The sequence below is a fragment of the Oncorhynchus nerka genome, linkage group LG9a, assembly GCF_034236695.1.
Source record: "Oncorhynchus nerka isolate Pitt River linkage group LG9a, Oner_Uvic_2.0, whole genome shotgun sequence".
In the NCBI taxonomy this organism is placed as follows: Eukaryota; Metazoa; Chordata; class Actinopteri; order Salmoniformes; family Salmonidae; genus Oncorhynchus; species Oncorhynchus nerka.
The window spans coordinates 836,144-856,625 of NC_088404.1; the positions used below are offsets into that span (position 1 = coordinate 836,144).

The following is a 20,482-nucleotide window of genomic DNA, read 5'->3' on the forward strand; positions in this document are numbered from 1 at the left end:
ATGTAGAAATGTAGTGTAGTGATGTAATGTAGTGATGTAGTGTAGTGATGTATTGTAGTGATGTAGTGTAGTGATGTAGTGATGTAATGTGGTAATATAGTGTAGTGATGTAATGTTGTGATGTAGTGTAGTGATGTAGTGTAGTGATGTATTGTAGTGATGTAATGTAGGGATGTAGTAATGTAGTGATGTAGTGTAGTGATTTAATGTAGTGATGTAATGTGGTGATGTAGTGTAGTGATTTAATGTGGTGATGTAGTGTAGTGATTTAATGTAGTGATGTAATGTGGTGATGTAGTGTAGTGATTTAATGTCGTGATGTATTGTAGTGATGTAATGTAGTGATATTGTGTGGTGTAGAAATGTAGTGTAGTGATGTAATGTAGTGATGTAGTGTAGTGATGTAGTGTAGTTATGTATTGTAGTGATGTAATGTAGGGATGTAGTAATGTAGTGATGTAGTGTAGTGATTTAATGTAGTGATGTAATGTGGTGATGTAGTGTAGTGATTTAATGTGGTGATGTAGTGTAGTGATTTAATGTAGTGATGTAATGTGGTGATGTAGTGTAGTGATTTAATGTCGTGATGTATTGTAGTGATGTAATGTAGTGATATTGTGTGGTGTAGTGATGTAGTGTAGTTATGTATTGTAGTGATGTAATGTAGTGATGTAGTGATGTAATGTAGTGATGTAGTGATGTAATGTAGTGATGTAGTGATGTAATGTGGTGATGTAGTGATTTAATGTAGTGATGTAGTGTAGTGATGTAGTGTAGTGATGTAGTTATGTAGTGTAGTGATGTAATGTAGTGATGTAGTGTAGTGATGTAATGTAGTGATGTAATGTAGTGATGTAGTGATGTAATGTGGTGATGTAATGTAAGGATGTAGTGATGTAATGTAGTGATATAGTGTAGTGATGTAATTTAGTAATGTAGTGTAGTGATATAGTGTAGTGTGGTGGTGTAGTGTAGTGATGTAATGTAGTGATATAGTGTAGTGATGTAATTTAGTGATGTAATGTAGTGATATAGTGTAGTGTGGTGGTGTAGTGTAGTGATGTAATGTAATGATATAGTGTAGTTATGTAATGTAATGATATAGTGTAGTGATGTAATGTAGTGATGTAGTGTAGTGTTGTAGTGCAGTGATGTAGTGATGTAATGTAGTGATATAGTGTAGTGTTGTAGTGCAGTGATGTATTGATGTAATGTTGTGATATAGTGTAGTGTTATCGTGATATAGTGTAGGGATGTAGTGTTGTGATGTAGTGTAGTGCTATCATAATATAGTGTAGGGATGTAGTGTTGTGATGTAATGATATAGTGTGGTGATGTAATTTAGTGATGTAATGTAGTGATATAGTGTAGTGTTGTAGTGCAGTGATGTAATGATGTAATGTTGTGATATAGTGTAGTGTTGTAGTGCAGTGATGTAGTGATGTAATGTTGTGATATAGTGTAGTGTTATCGTGATATAGTGTAGGGATGTAGTGTTGTGATGTAGTGTAGTGATGTACTGTAATGATATAGTGCAGGGGTCTAGTGTAGTAATGTAGTGATATAGTGTAGTGTTGTAGTGCAGTGATGTAGTGATGTAATGTTGTGATATAGTGTAGTGTTATCGTGATATAGTGTAGGGATGTAGTGTTGTGATGTAGTGTAGTGATGTACTGTAATGATATAGTGCAGGGGTCTAGTGTAGTAATGTAGTGATATAGTGTAGTGTTGTAGTGCAGTGATGTAGTGATGTAATGTTGTGATATAGTGTAGTGTTATCATGATATAGTGTAGGGATGTAGTGTTGTGATGTAATGATATAGTGCAGGGGTCTAGTGTAGTAATGTAGTGTAGTGATGTAAGGAAGTGATGTTGTGTAGTTATGTGGTGATGTTTTGTTATGTAGTGTAGTTATGTAAGGATATACTGTAGTAATGTAGGGATGTAGTGTAGTGTAGTGATGTACTGTAGGGATGTAGTGTAGTGTAGTGATGTAATGTGATGATGCAGTGATGTAGTGTAGTGATGAAGCGATGTAGCGCTGATGTACTGTTGTGGTGTAGTGATGTAATGTAGTGATGTAGTGTTTTGTAGTGATGTGATGTAATGTGATGATGCAGTGATGTAGTGTAGTGATGAAGCGATGTAGTGTAATGCTGTACTGTACTGATGTGGTGTCGTGATGTAGTGATGTAGTGATTTAGTGTAGTGATGTATTGATGTGTCATGATGTAGTGAAGTAATGATGTAGATTATTGATGCAATGTAGTGATGTCATGATTTAGTGTAGTGATGTCGTGATGTAGTGTAGTGATTTAGTGTAGTGATGTATTGATGTGTCATGATGTAGTGAAGTAGGGATGTAGTTTATTGATGTAGTGATGTAATGTAGTGATGTCATGATTTAGTGTAGTGATGTAGTGATGTATTGATATAGTGTAGTGATGTAGTGTCATCAAGTTTGCGGACGACACAACAGTGGTAGGCTTGATTACCAACAACGACGAGACGGCCTACAGGGAGGAGGTGAGGGCCCTCGGAGTGTGGTGTCAGGAAAATAACCTCACACTCAACGTCAACATAACTAAGGAGATGATTGTGGACTTCAGGAAACAGCAGAGGGAACACCCCCCTATCCACATCGATGGAACAGTAGTGGAGAGGGTAGTAAGTTTTAATTTCCTCGGCATACACATCACAGACAAACTGAATTGGTCCACTCACACAGACAGCATCGTGAAGAAGGTGCAGCAGCGCCTCTTCAACCTCAGGAGGCTGAAGAAATTCAGCTTGTCACCAAAAGCACTCACAAACTTCTACAGATGCACAATCGAGAGCATCCTGGCGGGCTGTATCACCGCCTGGTACGGCAACTGCTCCGCCCTCAACCATAAGGCTCTCCAGAGGGTAGTGAGGTCTGCACAACGCATCACCGGGGGCAAACTACCTGCCCTCCAGGACACCTACACCACCCGATGTTACAGGAAGGCCATAAAGATCATCAAGGACATCAACCACCCGAGCCACTGCCTGTTCACCCCGCTATCATCCAGAAGGCGAGGTCAGTACAGGTGCATCAAAGCTGGGACCGAGAGACTGAAAAACAGCTTCTATCTCAAGGCCATCAGACTGTTAAACAGCCACCACTAACATTGAGTGGCTGCTGCCAACACACTGACTCAACTCCAGCCACTTTAATAATGGGAATTGATGGCAAATTATGTAAAATATATCACTAGCCACTTTAAACAATGCTACCTAATATAATGTTTACATACCCTACATTATTCATCTCATATGTATACCTATATACTGTACTCTATATCATCTACTGCATCCTTATGTAATACATGTATCACTAGCCACTTTAACTATGCCACTTTGTTTACATACTCATCTCATATGTATATACTGTACTCGATACCATCTACTGTATCTTGCCTATGCCGCTCTGTACCATCACTCATTCATATATCTTTATGTACATATTCTTTATCCCTTTACACTTGTGTCTATAAGGTAGTAGTTTTGGAATTGTTAGCTAGATTACTTGTTGGTTATTACTGCATTGTCGGAACTAGAAGCACAAGCATTTCGCTACGCTCGCATTAACATCTGCTAACCATGTGTATGTGACAAATACAATTTGATTTGATGTAGTGTCGTGATGGGATGCAACAGGATGTCTCAATGCATTATCATTATTATTATTATTATTATTATTATTATTATTATTACTATTATTATTATTATTATTATTATTATTGTTATTATTATTATTATTATTGTTATTATTATTATTATTATTATTATTATTATTATTATTATTGTTATTATTATTATTATTATTACTATTATTACTATTATTATTATTATTATTATTATTATTATTATTATTATTATTATTGTTATTATTATTATTATTATTATTATTATTATTATTATTATTATTATTATTATTACTATTATTACTATTATTATTATTATTATTATTATTATTATTGTTATTATTATTATTATTATTATTATTATTATTATTATTATTATTACTATTATTACTATTATTATTATTTATGTGTAGAACATTATGATGTATGGGTTTTTGTATTTTAAAGATCTGTATAGATTAGCAGAAAATAATCTCATGAATTGTTAATTAACATCTTGTCTGTGTGTTCTCAGGTGGTGAACATGGCGTCGTGGCGGCTGGTCTGTGTCCTGGCTGTATGGACCTCTGTGTTGGGTCTGGCCCAGTGTTGTCCAGATACCTGTAGCTGTCTGGATAAATACGCCCACCATTTCGCTGACTGTGCCTACAAAGACCTGCTATTAGTTCCCGTAGGCCTCCCCTTCAACGTCACCACCCTCTCTCTCTCTGCCAACAAGATCAAACTCCTGAAGGCCAAGAGCTTTATTAACGTCACCCAGGTATGTTTGTGAATATGGTCCTAACTTCACCCAGGTGTGTGTGTGAATATGGTCCTAACGTCACCCAGGTGTGTTTGTGAATATGGTCCTAACTTCACCCAGGTGTGTGTGTGAATATGGTCCTAACGTCACCCAGGTGTGTGTGTGAATATGGTCCTAACTTCACCCAGGTGTGTGTGTGAATATGGTCCTAACGTCACCCAGGTGTGTGTGTGAATATGGTCCTAACATCACCCAGGTGTGTTTGTGAATATGGTCCTAACTTCACCCAGGTGTGTGTGTGAATATGGTCCTAACGTCACCCAGGTGTGTTTGTGAATATGGTCCTAACTTCACCCAGGTGTGTGTGTGAATATGGTCCTAACGTCACCCAGGTGTGTTTGTGAATATGGTCCTAACTTCACCCAGGTGTGTGTGTGAATATGGTCCTAACGTCACCCAGGTGTGTGTGTGAATATGGTCCTAACATCACCCAGGTGTGTTTGTGAATATGGTCCTAACTTCACCCAGGTGTGTGTGTGAATATGGTCCTAACGTCACCCAGGTGTGTGTGTGAATATGGTCCTAACATCACCCAGGTGTGTTTGTGAATATGGTCCTAACATCACCCAGGTGTGTGTGTGTGAATATGGTCCTAACGCCACCCAGGTGTTTGTGAATATGGTCCTAACGCCACCCAGGTGTTTGTGAATATGGTCCTAACGCCACCCAGGTGTTTGTGAATATGGTCCTAACGTCACCCAGGTGTGTGTGTGTGAATATGGTCCTAACTTCACCCAGGTGTTTGTGAATATGGTCCTAACGTCACCCAGGTGTTTGTGAATATGGTCCTAACATCACCCAGGTGTTTGTGAATATGGTCCTAACGTCACCCAGGTCTCTGTGTGAATATGGTCCTAACGTCACCCAGGTGTGTTTGTGAATATGGTCCTAACGTCACCCAGGTGTTTGTGAATATGGTCCTAACATCACCCAGGTGTTTGTGAATATGGTCCTAACGTCACCCAGGTGTTTGTGAATATGGTCCTAACGTCACCCAGATGTTTGTGAATATGGTCCTAACATCACCCAGGTGTTTGTGAATATGGTCCTAACGTCACCCAGGTGTTTGTGAATATGGTCCTGTGGGGTTCAGTTTGCAGATCATGGTTCTTGCAAAACCATGATTGTGGGTTTGATTCCCACTGGAGCCATACGAAAACTGTCTGAAAGCATGACTGCAAGTCACTGGCATATATTATATGATTATATTACATGGGATGGGCTGGGTACAGCAAAAGAGATATTAATATTGTATTCTTCTTCAGGTGACCTCCCTATGGCTGGCCCACAATGAGATCGTGACCATAGAGAGGGACACCTTGGCACTGCTGATCCAGCTGAGAAACCTGGACGTCAGCTACAATAAGATCAACAGCTTCCCCTGGGAAGACCTGGCCAACCTCACCTCCCTTCAGCTGCTCAAGATGAACAACAACGAGATGATCAACCTCCCTAAATATTCCTTCTCGACTCTCAAAGACCTGAGGTCCCTGAGGATCAACAACAACAGGTTCACTACTATAGTTCAGGGGACCTTCAGCTCTCTGAGCTCCATGTCTCACCTTCAGATCTACAACAACCCCTTCACCTGCTCCTGCAGTCTGGAGTGGCTGAGAGACTGGATCACGGAGTCTAAGATCTCTGTCCCGGAGCAGGACTCTATCGTCTGCGAGGCCCCAGAGCATCTGCAAGGGGCCCTGGTGACCAAAATGCCCAAGCTGGACTGCAAGGCCCCGTCAGTGTCCATCACCTACCAGCCAAACCTGGATAACACTGAGCTATACGAGGGCTTTATGGTGATTCTCAACTGTGAGACCAAGGGCAACCCCAAACCAGAGGTCAGTTGGGAGGTGGTGAATGCAAGGAACCAGAAGTTCACATTCAGTTTGCCCTCTGTGGTCAGCATGAATAGTGACTCGCCCATCAATGATAAAAGCACCAACGGCCGGTTCTTGGTCTTCCAGAACGGCACTATGATCATCCCCCGTATGAGCAAGAAGGAGGATGGGAACTACAGCTGCTCAGCTGTCAACGACCTCGGTAAAGCAGACAGCACAGTGAAGGTAGAGGTGGCGGTCACCAAGAAACAAGCCATTAACTCCATGCTGGACACCACAGCAGATAAGATCCTCCGTCCGTCTGGTGGAAACAAGCCGGGGCCTAAGATGACCAACAACATCATCAACTGGCCCAAGTCCGACTCTGAGAAGACCAAGAACGTTCCAACTGGGTCATCTGTTAAACACGCTGATGGCTCAGTGCAGGCTGGCGAGGGCTCAGAGGAGCTTCCGTTTACCAGGAAGTGTGGTATCAGCGATGGCACTCAGTACATCTCCAATCACGCATTCAACCTCAGTCTGGACCAGCTGAAGCAATACACATTTGATTTAGGTGTCATCGCGTTGGAGGTATCCGAGACGGAGGCCAAAGTGCAGCTCAACCCTCTCCAGCTCCCCAACAGTAAGAACAACCTTCACCTCAACCACAATGAGAACCTAGAGACCGTCGACAAAGAGCCTTTCAGCCTCTATCAAGGCTCAACCAAAACCCCTCTGGACATGCTCTATCTGTGTTTTAACACTGGTAACGGACACTCTGTGGTGCAGTGGTCCCGGATAGAGGAAGGGATCAACACCTATAAGTTTCAGGGCCTACAACCAGGCACTAACTACACCCTGTGTCTGACCTACGGAGGGCAGGACTGTCAGGTCCAGGTTGTCTTCACAACGAGGATGAAAATTCCTTCTCTGTTGATCATAGTGATGGTTAGTACCTTCCTGTTGGTGCTGGCTACAGTCCCTCTGCTGGGAGCAACCTGCTGTCATCTCTTAAACAAGTACCAGGGAAAGACTTACAAACTGATCATGAAGGCAGCGCAGAAGAACCCAGATCAAATGGACAAACATATGGTTGGAGGTGATTTCGACCCCCAGGTGTCGTTTGTAGAGTCAGAGAAGAATTCTAACCCAAGTGAGATAGGAGGAGAGGGGGAGGACGGACAGGACGGGGAGGAGGTGGAGGGGAGTGTGGTTACCGAGTCTATCCCAGGTTCTACATTAAAATTTGAGGTGGGTTCGGAGTACAGCGATAGATTACCATTGGGCACCGAGGCGGTGAATATCTCTGAGGATGGAAACGGTAACTACAAAGAGATGAGTCGCTGAGCAGAGCCGTGTGATGCTATCAAAGGAGAGAGAGATTGTAAAATAGTTACTTTCAACTACATTTTAAAGCAGGTAACTCACAGATCATTATTTCACGTAGAAATGATAGCCCTGATGAAGGTGGATAGTTAATTTTACCTCAGAAAGTAAGTGGTAACCCGTTATAACCCAAAGAAGAGACTTGTCCCAAAGCCACTAATGTGCTGAGGGTCATTGTCCTTTTGGAAGGTGAACCTTCACCCCAGTCTGAGGTCCTGAGCACACTGGAGCCTCAGTTTTTCATCAGGCTTCTCTTTACTTTGCTCTGTTCATCTTTCCTTCGATCCTGACTAGTCTCCCAGTCACTGTCGCTGAAAAAAATACCCACAGCACGATGCTGCCACCACCATGCTTCATTGTAGGTATGGTGCCAGGTTTCCTCCGGACAGAACATTGGCATTCCGGCTAAAGAGTTAAATCTGGGTTTCATCAGACCAGAGTATCTTGTTTCTGATGGTCTGACCATTCTTTAGGTGCCTTTTGACAAGCTGGATGGTTCTCCCATCTCCATAGAGGACCTCTGGAGCTCTGTCAGAGTGACCATTGGGTTCCTGGTCACCTCCCTGCCCAAGGCCCTTCTCCCCCGATAGATCAGTAACACTGCATTCTTGGGGACCTTCAATACTGCAGAAATGTTTTGTTACCCTTCCCTAGATATGTGCCTTGACACAATCCTGTCTTTGAGCTCTATGGACAATTCCTTCTACCTCATGGATTGTTTTTTTCTCTGACATGCGCTGTCAACTGTGGGACCTCATATAGACAGGTGCGCCTTTCCAAATCATGTCCAATCAATTGAATTTACCACAGATGGACTCCAATCAAGTTGTAGAAGCATCTCAAGGATGATCAATGGAAACAGGATGCACCTGAGCTGAATTTCGAGTCTCATAGCAAAGGGTCTGAATACTTATGTTAATATGTGACCGACCGGCTCGATTCGGTCTTATGTAGCAAAATTTGAAATTGTGTTTTTCATATTGGATAAAAGTAGAGACTCAGAGCTAGAAAATGGTATATCATACACTACAGTTGAGGAACAATGGGAAATCACTTTTGAGAAAATGGCCCTTGAACATTTTGGTACACCTACGGGAGAGCTCTTTTTTGTCTACACCCATCCAACATCGTTCACACCCTCTTAAGCTTTAGCCCCACCCATCTCTTTAAGGATTCACATGTGAGGCAATGTTCTAAACAACCAAAGATTTCAAGACTAAAGGCTGGTAAATACTACGGGTGTGTTCGTAAATTTAATCTGGAGTGCCAGAGTGTTTTCTGGGCATTTGTAATCTCAGCGTGGTCAGATTGTCCGTTCGTAAATTCAGAGTGTTTCACTGTCGGAGAGTTCAGAGCTGGACGCTCTGGCCGAGGAGTAGGGTTGATCTGAGTGTTCTGACGTAACAACAGCAGTCAAGCACTCAAGCTAACGGGCTAATGTTGGCTATCTTGCTAGCTACTTTCAGACACAAATGAGAGAACAGCTCACTCTGACCATTTTATTCACCCTAGGAGAGCTGGGTAGGCTGTTTTATCCAGAGTGTTGGTGACTGCAACTGTGCTGCTGGCAACAAGTTAATTACTCTCTTTTGCCAAATTCAATAGGTGTTGAGTGTTCATAAATCTGTCTGTTATCCACACTCAGACGAGAGGCTCTGAAATCGGAGTAGATAGCCAGAGCAAATCACCAGCTACGTCTATCGACAGTTGGCGCAGTGACATCATGAACAGTCTATGAAATGGTTACTTGCATAGAGGAGTCTTTTGTTTGGACATGTAGCCAGCTAGCTAGCTAAACAATGAACCATAATCCCAACTCATAACGTTACTACCCTGCATGAATCTGCGGGTAGCTAACCAACCAGGTTCAATGTTACCTAGCTAACATTAGGCTATAATGGCTCTGAGATACAGGTAATATTATTACACAGATCATACACATAACATTAGCTAGCGACCCAAATCAAATCAGACTTAATTTGTCACATGCGCCGAATACAACATGTGTAGACTTTACTGTAAAATGCTTACTTACAAGCCCTTAACCAACAGTGCAGTTCAAGAAGAAGTAGACTAAAATAAAAAGTAATAATAAACAGTAACAGAATAACAATAACGAGGCTATATACAGGGGGCACCGGTACCGAGTCAGTGTGCTGGGGTACAGGCTATTTGCGGTAATCTGTACATGTAGTTGGGGGCGAAGTGACTATGCAATGGCAACAAACAAACAAACAAACAGCGAATAGCAGCAGTGTACAAAAGGGAGGGGGTCAATGTAAATAGTCCGGTGGTGATTTTATGAATTGTTCAGCATCTTATGACTTGGGGGTAGAAGCTGTTCAGCATCTTATGACTTGGGGGTAGAAGCTGTTCAGCATCTTATGACTTGGGGGTAGAAGCTGTTCAGCATCTTATGACTTGGGGGTAGAAGCTGTTCAGCATCTTATGACTTGGGGGTAGAAGCTGTTCAGCATCTTATGACTTGGGGGTAGAAGCTGTTCAGCATCTTATGGCTTGGGGGTAGAAGCTGTTCAGCAGTCTTATGACTTGGGGGTAGAAGCTGTTGAGGAGCCTTTTGGTCCTAGACTTGGTGCTCCCGTACCGTTTGCCGTGCGATAACAGAGAAAACAGTCTCTGACAATTTTATGGGCTTCCCTCTGACACCGCCTATTATATAGGTCCTAGATTGCAGTTAAGTTGGCCCCAGTGATGTACTGGGACATTCGCATTACCCTCTGTAGCGCCTTACGGTCAGATGCCGAGCAGTTACCATACCAGGCGTTGATGCAACCGGTCAGGATGCTCTCAATGGTGCAGCTGTAGAATCTTTTGAGGATCAGGGGACACATGCCAAATCTTTTCAGTCTCCTGAGGGGGCAAAGGTGTTGTCGTGTCCTCTTCATGACTGTCTTGGTATATTTGGACCATGATAGTTCGTTGATGATGTGGACACCAAGTAACTAGAAACTCTCGACCCGCTCCACTACAGCCCCGTCGATGTTAATGGTGGCCTGTTCGGCCCTCCTTTTCCTGTAGTCCACGATCAGCTCCTTAGTCTTGCTCACATTGAGGGAGAGGTTGTTCTCCTGACACCACACTGCCAGTTCTCTGACCTCCTCCCTATAGGCTGTCTCATCGTTGTCGGTGATCAGGCCTACCACTGTTGTGTCGTCAGAAAACTTAATGATGGTGTTGGAGTCATGTTTGGCCACGCAGTCGTGGGTGAACAGGGAATATAGGAGTGGACTAAGTACACACCCCTGAGGGGCCCCAATGTTAAGGATTAGCGTGGCAGACGTGTTGTTGCCTACTCTTACCAGCTGGGGGCGGCCCGTCAGGAAGTCCAGGATCCAGTTGCAGAGGGAGGTGTTTAGTCCCACAGTCCTTAGCTTAGTGATGAGCTTTGTGGGCACTATGGTGTTGAACGCTGAGCTGAAGTCAATGAACAGCATTCTCACATAGGTGTTCCTTTTGTCCAGGTGTGAAAGGGCAGTGTGGAGTGTGATTGAGATTGTGTCATCTGTGGATCTGTTGGGGCGGTATGCGAATTGGAGTGGGTCTAGGGTGTCCGGAAGGATGCTGTTGATGTGAGCCATGACCAGCCTTTCAAAGCACTTCATGGCTACCGACGTGGGTGCCACAGGGCGGGAATCATGTAGGCAGGTTACCTTCACTTCACAGGGACTATGGTGGTCTGCTTGAAACATGTAGGTATTACAGACTCGGTCAGGGAGAGGTTGAAAATATCAGTGAAGACACTTGACAGTTGGTCCGTACATGCTTTGAGTAAACGTCCTGGTAATCAGTCTGGCCCAGCGGCTTTGTGAATATTGACCTGTTTAAAGGTTTTGTTCACATCGGCTACCAAGAGCGTTGTTACACAGTCATCCAGAACAGCTGGTGCTCTCGTGCATGCTTCAATGTTGCTTGCCTCGGAGCGAGCATGAAAGGCATTTAGCTCATCTGGTAGGCTCACGTCACTGGGAAGCTCGTGTCTGGGTTTCCCTTTGTAGTCTGTAATAGTTTTCAAGACCTGCCCCATCTGACGAGCATCAGGACCGGTGTAATAGGATTCAATCTTAATCCTGCATTGACACTTTGCTTGTTTGATGGTTTGTCTGAGGGCATAGCGGGATTTCTTATAAGCATCCGGATTACTCTCCCGCTCCTTGAAAGCGGCAGCTTTAGCCTTTATCTCGATGCGGATGTTGCCTGTAATCCTTGGCTTCTGGTTGTGATATGTATGTACGATCAATGTGGTGACAACGTCATCGATGCACTTATTTTGAAACCGCTGACTGAGGTGGTGTACTCCTCAATGCCATTGGATGAATCCCGGAACATATTCCTGTCTGTGCTAGCCAAACAGTCCTCTAGTGTAGCATCAGCGTCATCTGACCACTTCTGCATTGAGCAAGTCACTGGTACTTCCTGCTTTAGTTTTTGCTTGTAAGCAGGAATCAGGAGGATATAATTATGGTCAGATTTGCAAAATGGAGGGCAGGGAGAGCTTTGTATGCAGCTCTGTGTGTTGAGTAAAGGTGGTCTAGGATTAATTTTTTCTGGTTGCACATGTGACATGCTGGTAAAAATGTGTTAAAACTGATTTAAGTTTGCCTGCATTAAAGTCCCCGGCCACTAGGAGCGCCGCTAATGTTAGCTAGCTAGCTAACAGTACACTTTAACTTGAAATGAAAATGACTTTCTGACAAAATTAGAAACGTGTAATATCTGAAAATGTAGCTAGCTAGACTATTTTGCCCGTATACATGGATGGACTCACCCTCTCTGTCACGGATGCCATGGCTATCCGGAGACAGGTGTTTTCTCCATCTCTTTAGCTATCATACGCTAATTCCACTGATTTCAAAACTCGGTCCTCAAGAAAGTGGAGAGCAACAGTTCTATCGACAGTTGGCGCAGTGACATCATGAACCTGATATCTTTCACAAAAGCTCCGTTAGAAAGGATTACATACAGATACTGACCAGTTCAAATTATAGACAGAAGCTTGCTACATGGTAGACCAATCCGAACTCATCTCGGCATGTCCAGCCACTCATTATCTCAGCCAATCATAGCTACTGGAAAGGTTACTCACTTTTTCGTGGCTAAACCAACTAGGCTCATAATTGAACAATTTTGTTCAAATTTAAATGCAAGTTTGTTATTAAGGCATATGCAAGTTCACATGTTCCAGAAGGCATTTCTGCCCAAAAACACATTTTGATTAACATTCAAATAGCTCTCCTGTGAAGTAAAAAAATATATATATATACATATATATGTTTTCGCTTTGTCATTATGGGGTATTATGTGTAGATGAATGAGGAAAAAGTTGAGGGGTCTGAATACTTTCCAAATGCACTGTAAGCATTCAGACCCTTTGCTATGAGACTCTTAATTGAGCTCAGGTGCATCCTGTTTCCATTGATCATCCTTAAGATGTTTCTACAACTTGATTGGAGTCCACCTGTGGTAAATGAAATGGATTGGACATGATTTGGAAAGGCACACACCTGTCTATATAAGGTCCCACAGTTCACAGTGCATGTCAGAGCAAACGCTAAGCCATGAGGTCGAAAGAATTGTCTGTAGAACTCAGAGACAGGATTGTGTTGAGGCAAAAATCCGGGGAAGGGTACCAAAACATTTCTGCAGCATTGAAGGTCCCCAAGGTCCCCAAGAACACAGTGGCCTCCATCATTCTTAAATGGAAGAAGTTTCGAACCACCATGACTCTTCCTAGAGCTGGCCGCCCGGCCAAACTGAGCAATCGGTGGAGAAAGGCCTTGGTGAGGGAGGTGGCCAAGAACCTGATGGTCACTCTAACAGAGCTCTAGAGTTCCTCTGTGGAGATAGGAGAACCTTCCAGAAGGACAACCACCTCTGCAGTACTCAACCAATCAGGCCTTTATGGCAGAGTGGCCAGACGGAAGCCATTCCTCAATAAAAGGCACCTGACAGCCAAAAGGCACCTAAAGACTCTCAGACCATGAGAAACAAGATTCTGTGGTTTGATGAAACCAAGATTCAACTCATTGACCTGAATGCCAAGCATCACATCTGGAAGAAATCTGGCACCATCCCTACAGTGAAGCATGGTGGTGGCAGCAGGGACTAGGAGACTAGTCAGGATTGAGGCAAAGATTAATGGAGCAAAGTCAGAGAGACCCTTGCGGAGAACCTGCTCCAGAGCGCTCACAACCTCAAACTGGGGCAAAGATTCACCTTCCAACAGGACGATGACCCTAAGCACACAGTCAAGACTACTCAGGAGTGTTATCAGGACAAGTCTCTGAAGGTCCTTGAGTGGCCCAGTCAGAGCCCAGACTTGAACACGATCGCCATCTCTGGAGAGACCTGAAAAAGGCTGTGCAGCAACGCTCCCCATCCAACGTGACAGATTTTGAGAGGATCTGCAGAGAGGAATGACAGAAACTCCTCAAATACAGGTGTGCCAAGCTTGCAGCGTCATACCCATGAAGACTCAATGCTGTAATCACTGCCAAAGGTGCTTCAACAAAGTTCTGAGTAAAGGGTCTGAATACTTATATAAATGTGATATTTCAGTTTTACATTTTTAATAGATTTTCAAAAATGTCAAAAAACCTGTTTGTGTTTTCTCATTATGGGGTATTGTGTGTAGATTGATTATGGTAAAAAAAACAAAAAACAGTTTACTCAATTTTAGAATAATGTTGTAATGTAACAAAATGTGGAAAAATTCAAGGGGTCTGAATACTTTCTGAATGCAGTGTATATAAAACGTACAACATTCCTCTTACAGTAACAATAGACTACTGGAAGCACAGCTGTTCGACAGTTCAAACAGACCTCATAACTTGTAAAAAGAAGAAGACATTGAATTGTCCCCTTTATGCAATGTGTATTCTAGCCTTTAAATGTAAGCTTCACCTCAACAGGACACGGTGCTCGCCAGCACAGTGCTTATCAACTGTTATTTCCATTGTGCTGTGACGATCAAAGAGGGAACATCACGTTATGTAGTCAAGGCATGTTCCCGGTTCACTGTCAACTGATGTTGGTTAATGTAATGTGAGGGCTTTGACATGTGACTTATTTAACATCTAATGAATCTGAACATGTCCATGGCATGTCACACAGATGACTTATTATACTTACTTATTTCCTTCGTGTGGTTTTTTAGCGTAGGCCTATTCTATAGGAATTTAGATATTGTTCTTAATGTCGAAATGTGATGTAAAGACCCAGTGAAAATGAAAGGAATTGTATTTTTTTGGTGAAAGCATAAATGATCAGTTTCTACAGTATCATCAACTGACACTTTAAACGGCATCAGGTGGATTTCAGTGTCCTGTATTTTTATGCATCGTGAGTTTGTTTTGCGAGCTACTGTCCCAACGATGTTGTACAACTATCTCCCGACCTTTCAAGATTTTTGATATGATTTTATGTACGTGAAATTAATAAATTATCTAACAACATGTTTGCATCCTCAGATTTCCTGTCATTGGTTCAGCACAATGTTTTTCAACTTTTTGATCCTGGGATCAAATAAGGTCTGTAGTGACGCCTAAAGCACTGCGATGCAGTCCCAGCTCCGCCACTCCGGAGGCATTCAACTTGGTGGTTGTATATCTTTAAACTGCTGTGCATTAAATGAGAAAACAGGGTTTTATATAAGGTTAATGATTTTGGGCTCTGGCCTGTATGTGATCAAGCACACTTGAAGCTTGTTTTGTATTCTAGGCAAATAACAAAATGTTTTTCTTTCTTTCACGTTTGTAGACATTTTTCTTACTGATATGAAAGAGCTATATCGAGAACAAATGCATTGTGGGATAAGAGTTGGCTATTTAGACTGGGTTCTAAATTGTAAATACATGCTATGATATTACATTTAGCAGACAAAGTGATTTGAACAAATAACGCCTTTTTATTTATTTATAGACATAATAATATACCTTTTGTGCATCATCATAATATAGAGCTGCTTTTGACCAAACTCAACACTCACTGCCGCAGCCTGGGCTTCAGGAGCACTACATTCCCCTTATCCACTCACTGCCTCAGCCTGGGCTTCAGGAGCACTACATTCCCCTTATCCACTCACTGCCTCAGCCTGGGCTTCAGGAGCACTACATTCCCCTTATCCACTCACTGCCTCAGCCTGGGCTTCAGGAGCATTACATTCCCCTTATCCACTCACTGCCTCAGCCTGGGCTTCAGGAGCATTACATTCCCCTTATCCACTCACTGCCTCAGCCTGGGCTTCAGGAGCACTACATTCCCCTTATCCACTCACTGCATCAGCCTGGGCTTCAGGAGCACTACATTCCCCTTATCCACTCACTGCATCAGCCTGGGCTTCAGGAGCACTACATTCCCCTTATCCACTCACTGCATCAGCCTGGGCTTCAGGAGCACTACATTCCCCGTTTCCACTCACTGCCTCAGCCTGGGCTTCAGGAGCACTACATTCCCCTTATCCACTCACTGCCTCAGCCTGGGCTTCAGGAGCACTACATTCCCCTTATCCACTCACTGCATCAGCCTGGGCTTCAGGAGCACTACATTCCCCGTTTCCACTCACTGCCTCAGCCTGGGCTTCAGGAGCACTACATTCCCCCTATCCACTCACTGCCTCAGCCTGGGCTTCAGGAGCACTACATTCCCCTTATCCACTCACTGCCTCAGCCTGGGCTTCAGGAGCACTACATTCCCCTTATCCACTCACTGCATCAGCCTGGGCTTCAGGAGCACTACATTCCCCTTATCCACTCACTGCCTCAGCCTGGGCTTCAGGAGCACTACATTCCCCTTATCCACTCACTGCCTCAGCCTGGGCTTCAGGAGCATTACATTCCCCTTATCCACTCACTGCCTCAGCCTGGGCTTCAGGAGCACTACATTCCCCTTATCCACTCACTGCATCAGCCTGGGCTTCAGGAGCATTACATTCCCCTTATCCACTCACTGCCTCAGCCTGGGCTTCAGGAGCACTACATTCCCCTTATCCACTCACTGCATCAGCCTGGGCTTCAGGAGCACTACATTCCCCTTATCCACTCACTGCCTCAGCCTGGGCTTCAGGAGCACTACATTCCCCTTATCCACTCACTGCCTCAGCCTGGGCTTCAGGAGCACTACATTCCCCTTATCCACTCACTGCCTCAGCCTGGGCTTCAGGAGCACTACATTCCCCTTATCCACTCACTGCCTCAGCCTGGGCTTCAGGAGCACTACATTCCCCTTATCCATATGGTAGACTATGAAGCGCTGCTGCTGTCAGAGCAGCTTACCGATCACTGTACCTGTACACAGCCAATCTGTAAATAGCCCATCCAACTCCCTCATCCCCATATTTTTACTTACCCTCTTGCTCTTTTGCACCCCAGTATCTCTACTTGCACATCATCAAGTAGGCCCAGACGGCATCACCAGCCGCGTCCTCAGGGCATGCGCAGACCAGCTGGCTGGTGTGTTTACGGACATATTCAATCAATTTTTATCCCTGTCTGCTGTTCCCACATGCTTCAAGAGGGCCACCATTGTTCCTGTTCCCAAGAAAGCTAAGGTAACTGAGCTAAACGACTACCGCCCCGTAGCACTCACTTCCCTCATCATGAAGTGCTTTGAGAGACTAGTCAAGGACCATATCAACTCCACCCTACCTGACATCCTAGACCCACACCACGGTGTTCTCCACTGGCCTACCTGGTCAAATAAAGGTGTTCTCCACTGGCTTACCTGGTTAAATAAAGGTGTTCTCCACTGGCCTACCTGGTTAAATAAAGGTGTTCTCCACTGGCTTACCTGGTTAAATAAAGGTGTTCTCCACTGGCCTACCTGGTTAAATAAAGGTGTTCTCCACTGGCTTACCTGGTTAAATAAAGGTGTTCTCCACTGGCCTACCTAGTTAAATAAAGGTGTTCTCCACTGGCCTACCTAGTTAAATAAAGGTGTTCTCCACTGGCCTACCTGGTTAAATAAAGGTGTTCTCCACTGGCCTACCTAGTTAAATAAAGGTGTTCTCCACTGGCCTACCTGGTTAAATAAAGGTGTTCTCCACTGGCCTACCTGGTTAAATAAAGGTGTTCTCCACTGGCCTACCTGGTTAAATAAAGGTGTTCTCCACTGGCCTACCTAGTTAAATAAAGGTGTTCTCCACTGGCTTACCTGGTCAAATAAAGGTGTTCTCCACTGGCCTACCTGGTTAAATAAAGGTGTTCCCCACTGGCCTACCTAGTTAAATAAAGGTGTTCTCCACTGGCTTACCTGGTCAAATAAAGGTGTTCTCCACTGGCCTACCTGGTTAAATAAAGGTGTTCTCCACTAGCCTACCTGGTTAAATAAAGGTGTTCTCCACTGGCCTACCTGGTTAAATAAAGGTGTTCTCCACTGGCCTACCTGGTTAAATAAAGGTGTTCTCAACTGGCCTACCTAGTTAAATAAAGGTGTTCTCAACTGGCCTACCTGGTTAAATAAAGGTGTTCTCAACTGGCCTACCTGGTTAAATAAAGGTGTTCTCAACTGGCCTACCTGGTTAAATAAAGGTGTTCTCAACTGGCCTACCAGGTTAAATAAAGGTGTTCTCAACTGGCCTACCTGGTTAAATAAAGGTGTTCTCCACTGGCCTACCTGGTTAAATAAAGGTGTTCTCAACTGGCCTACCTGGTTAATAAAGGTGTTCTCCACTGGCCTACCTGGTTAAATAAAGGTGTTCTCCACTGGCCTACCTGGTTAAATAAAGGTGTTCTCAACTGGCCTACCTGGTTAAATAAAGGTGTTCTCAACTAGCCTACCTGGTTAAATAAAGGTGTTCTCAACTAGCCTACCTGGTTAAATAAAGGTGTTCTCAACTGGCCTACCTGGTTAAATAAAGGTGTTCTCAACTGGCCTACCTGGTTAAATAAAGGTGTTCTCAACTGGCCTACCTGGTTAAATAAAGGTGTTCTCCACTGGCCTACCTGGTTAAATAAAGGTGTTCTCAACTGGCCTACCTGGTTAAATAAAGGTGTTCTCAACTAGCCTACCTGGTTAAATAAAGGTGTTCTCAACTAGCCTACCTGGTTAAATAAAGGTGTTCTCAACTGGCCTACCTGGTTAAATAAAGGTGTTCTCCACTGGCCTACCTGGTTAAATAAAGGTGTTCTCAACTGGCCTACCTGGTTAAATAAAGGTGTTCTCAACTGGCCTACCTGGTTAAATAAAGGTGTTCTCAACTGGCCTACCTGGTTAAATAAAGGTGTTCTCAACTGGCCTACCAGGTTAAATAAAGGTGTTCTCAACTGGCCTACCTGGTTAAATAAAGGTGTTCTCAACTGGCCTACCTGGTTAAATAAAGGTGTTCTCAACTGGCCTACCTGGTTAATAAAGGTGTTCTCCACTGGCCTACCTGGTTAAATAAAGGTGTTCTCCACTGGCCTACCTGGTTAAATAAAGGTGTTCTCAACTGGCCTACCTGGTTAAATAAAGGTGTTCTCAACTAGCCTACCTGGTTAAATAAAGGTGTTCTCCACTGGCCTACCTGGTTAAATAAAGGTGTTCTCAACTGACCTACCTGGTTAAATAAAGGTGTTCTCAACTAGCCTACCTGGTTAAATAAAGGTGTTCTCAACTGGCCTACCTGGTTAAATAAAGGTGTTCTCCACTGGCCTACCTGGTTAAATAAAGGTGTTCTCAACTGGCCTACCTGGTTAAATAAAGGTGTTCTCAACTGGCCTACCTGGTTAAATAAAGGTGTTCTCAACTGGCCTACCTGGTTAAATAAAGGTGTTCTCAACTGGCCTACCAGGTTAAATAAAGGTGTTCTCAACTGGCCTACCTGGTTAAATAAAGGTGTTCTCAACTGGCCTACCTGGTTAAATAAAGGTGTTCTCAACTGGCCTACCTGGTTAATAAAGGTGTTCTCCACTGGCCTACCTGGTTAAATAAAGGTGTTCTCCACTGGCCTACCTGGTTAAATAAAGGTGTTCTCAACTGGCCTACCTGGTTAAATAAAGGTGTTCTCAACTAGCCTACCTGGTTAAATAAAGGTGTTCTCTACTGGCCTACCTGGTTAAATAAAGGTGTTCTCAACTGGCCTACCTGGTTAAATAAAGGTGTTCTCCACTGGCCTACCTGGTTAAATAAAGGTGTTCTCAACTAGCCTACCTGGTTAAATAAAGGTGTTCTCAACTAGCCTACCTGGTTAAATAAAGGTGTTCTCAACTGGCCTACCTGGTTAAATAAAGGTGTTCTCCACTGGCCTACCTGGTTAAATAAAGGTGTTCTCCACTGGCCTACCTGGTTAAATAAAGGTGAAATAAACTATAAATACAATAAATAATAACGTGGAAAATTGTTATTTACTATGAAATGTTATTTACTATGAAATGTTATTTACTATGAAATGTTATTTACTATGAAATGTTATTTCATATGAAATGTTACTATGAAATGTTACTATGAAATGTTACTATGAAACGTTATCTGATAAGCATCATGACGGAGATTTATTTCCTCAAGGCATGAAACGAAACAGTATATTTTATTTGACTTAACACCTAATTCAACAAGGAAATCTTTCGTTGTAGATTCATGTTAATCATAGAAATTGATTTATGTCAGAAGCAGCATGAGGCACTTCTGAAATACAATGCAATATACAATATAACGTGGATATAATGGTGGATATTAAAATGAAGAATCCAAAGCAAATAAGGATCCTGAATATCTTAACAGCAACAAACAACCAAACTTCCACAACATTCCACAACATTCGCAGCAAGATGACGGTATAGAAATGTCTAAGAGGTACCAGGTGATCTACAATAAAG

General features: G+C 43.3%; 1 protein-coding gene across 1 annotated transcript; it reads left to right on the forward strand.

Annotated features, from left to right (window-relative positions):
- Window positions 1-4,188: 4,188 nt before the first annotated feature.
- LOC115123526 (immunoglobulin superfamily containing leucine-rich repeat protein 2-like) lies at window positions 4,189-8,419 on the forward strand. The gene is made up of 2 exons (XM_029652872.2): window positions 4,189-4,428; window positions 5,736-8,419. Exons 1-2 carry the CDS (start codon window positions 4,192-4,194, stop codon window positions 7,632-7,634), a joined length of 2,136 nt encoding a protein of 711 aa, XP_029508732.1. The 5' UTR covers window positions 4,189-4,191; the 3' UTR covers window positions 7,635-8,419.
- Window positions 8,420-20,482: the final 12,063 nt, after the last annotated feature.

Bases quoted from the DNA above. Each gene is read 5' to 3' on its own strand.
- LOC115123526 (XM_029652872.2), top strand. From the start codon at position 4,192: ATGGCGTCGTGGCGGCTGGTCTGTGTCCTGGCTGTATGGACCTCTGTG. The intron at 4,429-5,735 runs GTATGTTTGTGA...ATTCTTCTTCAG, and splicing joins GCTTTATTAACGTCACCCAG to GTGACCTCCCTATGGCTGGC.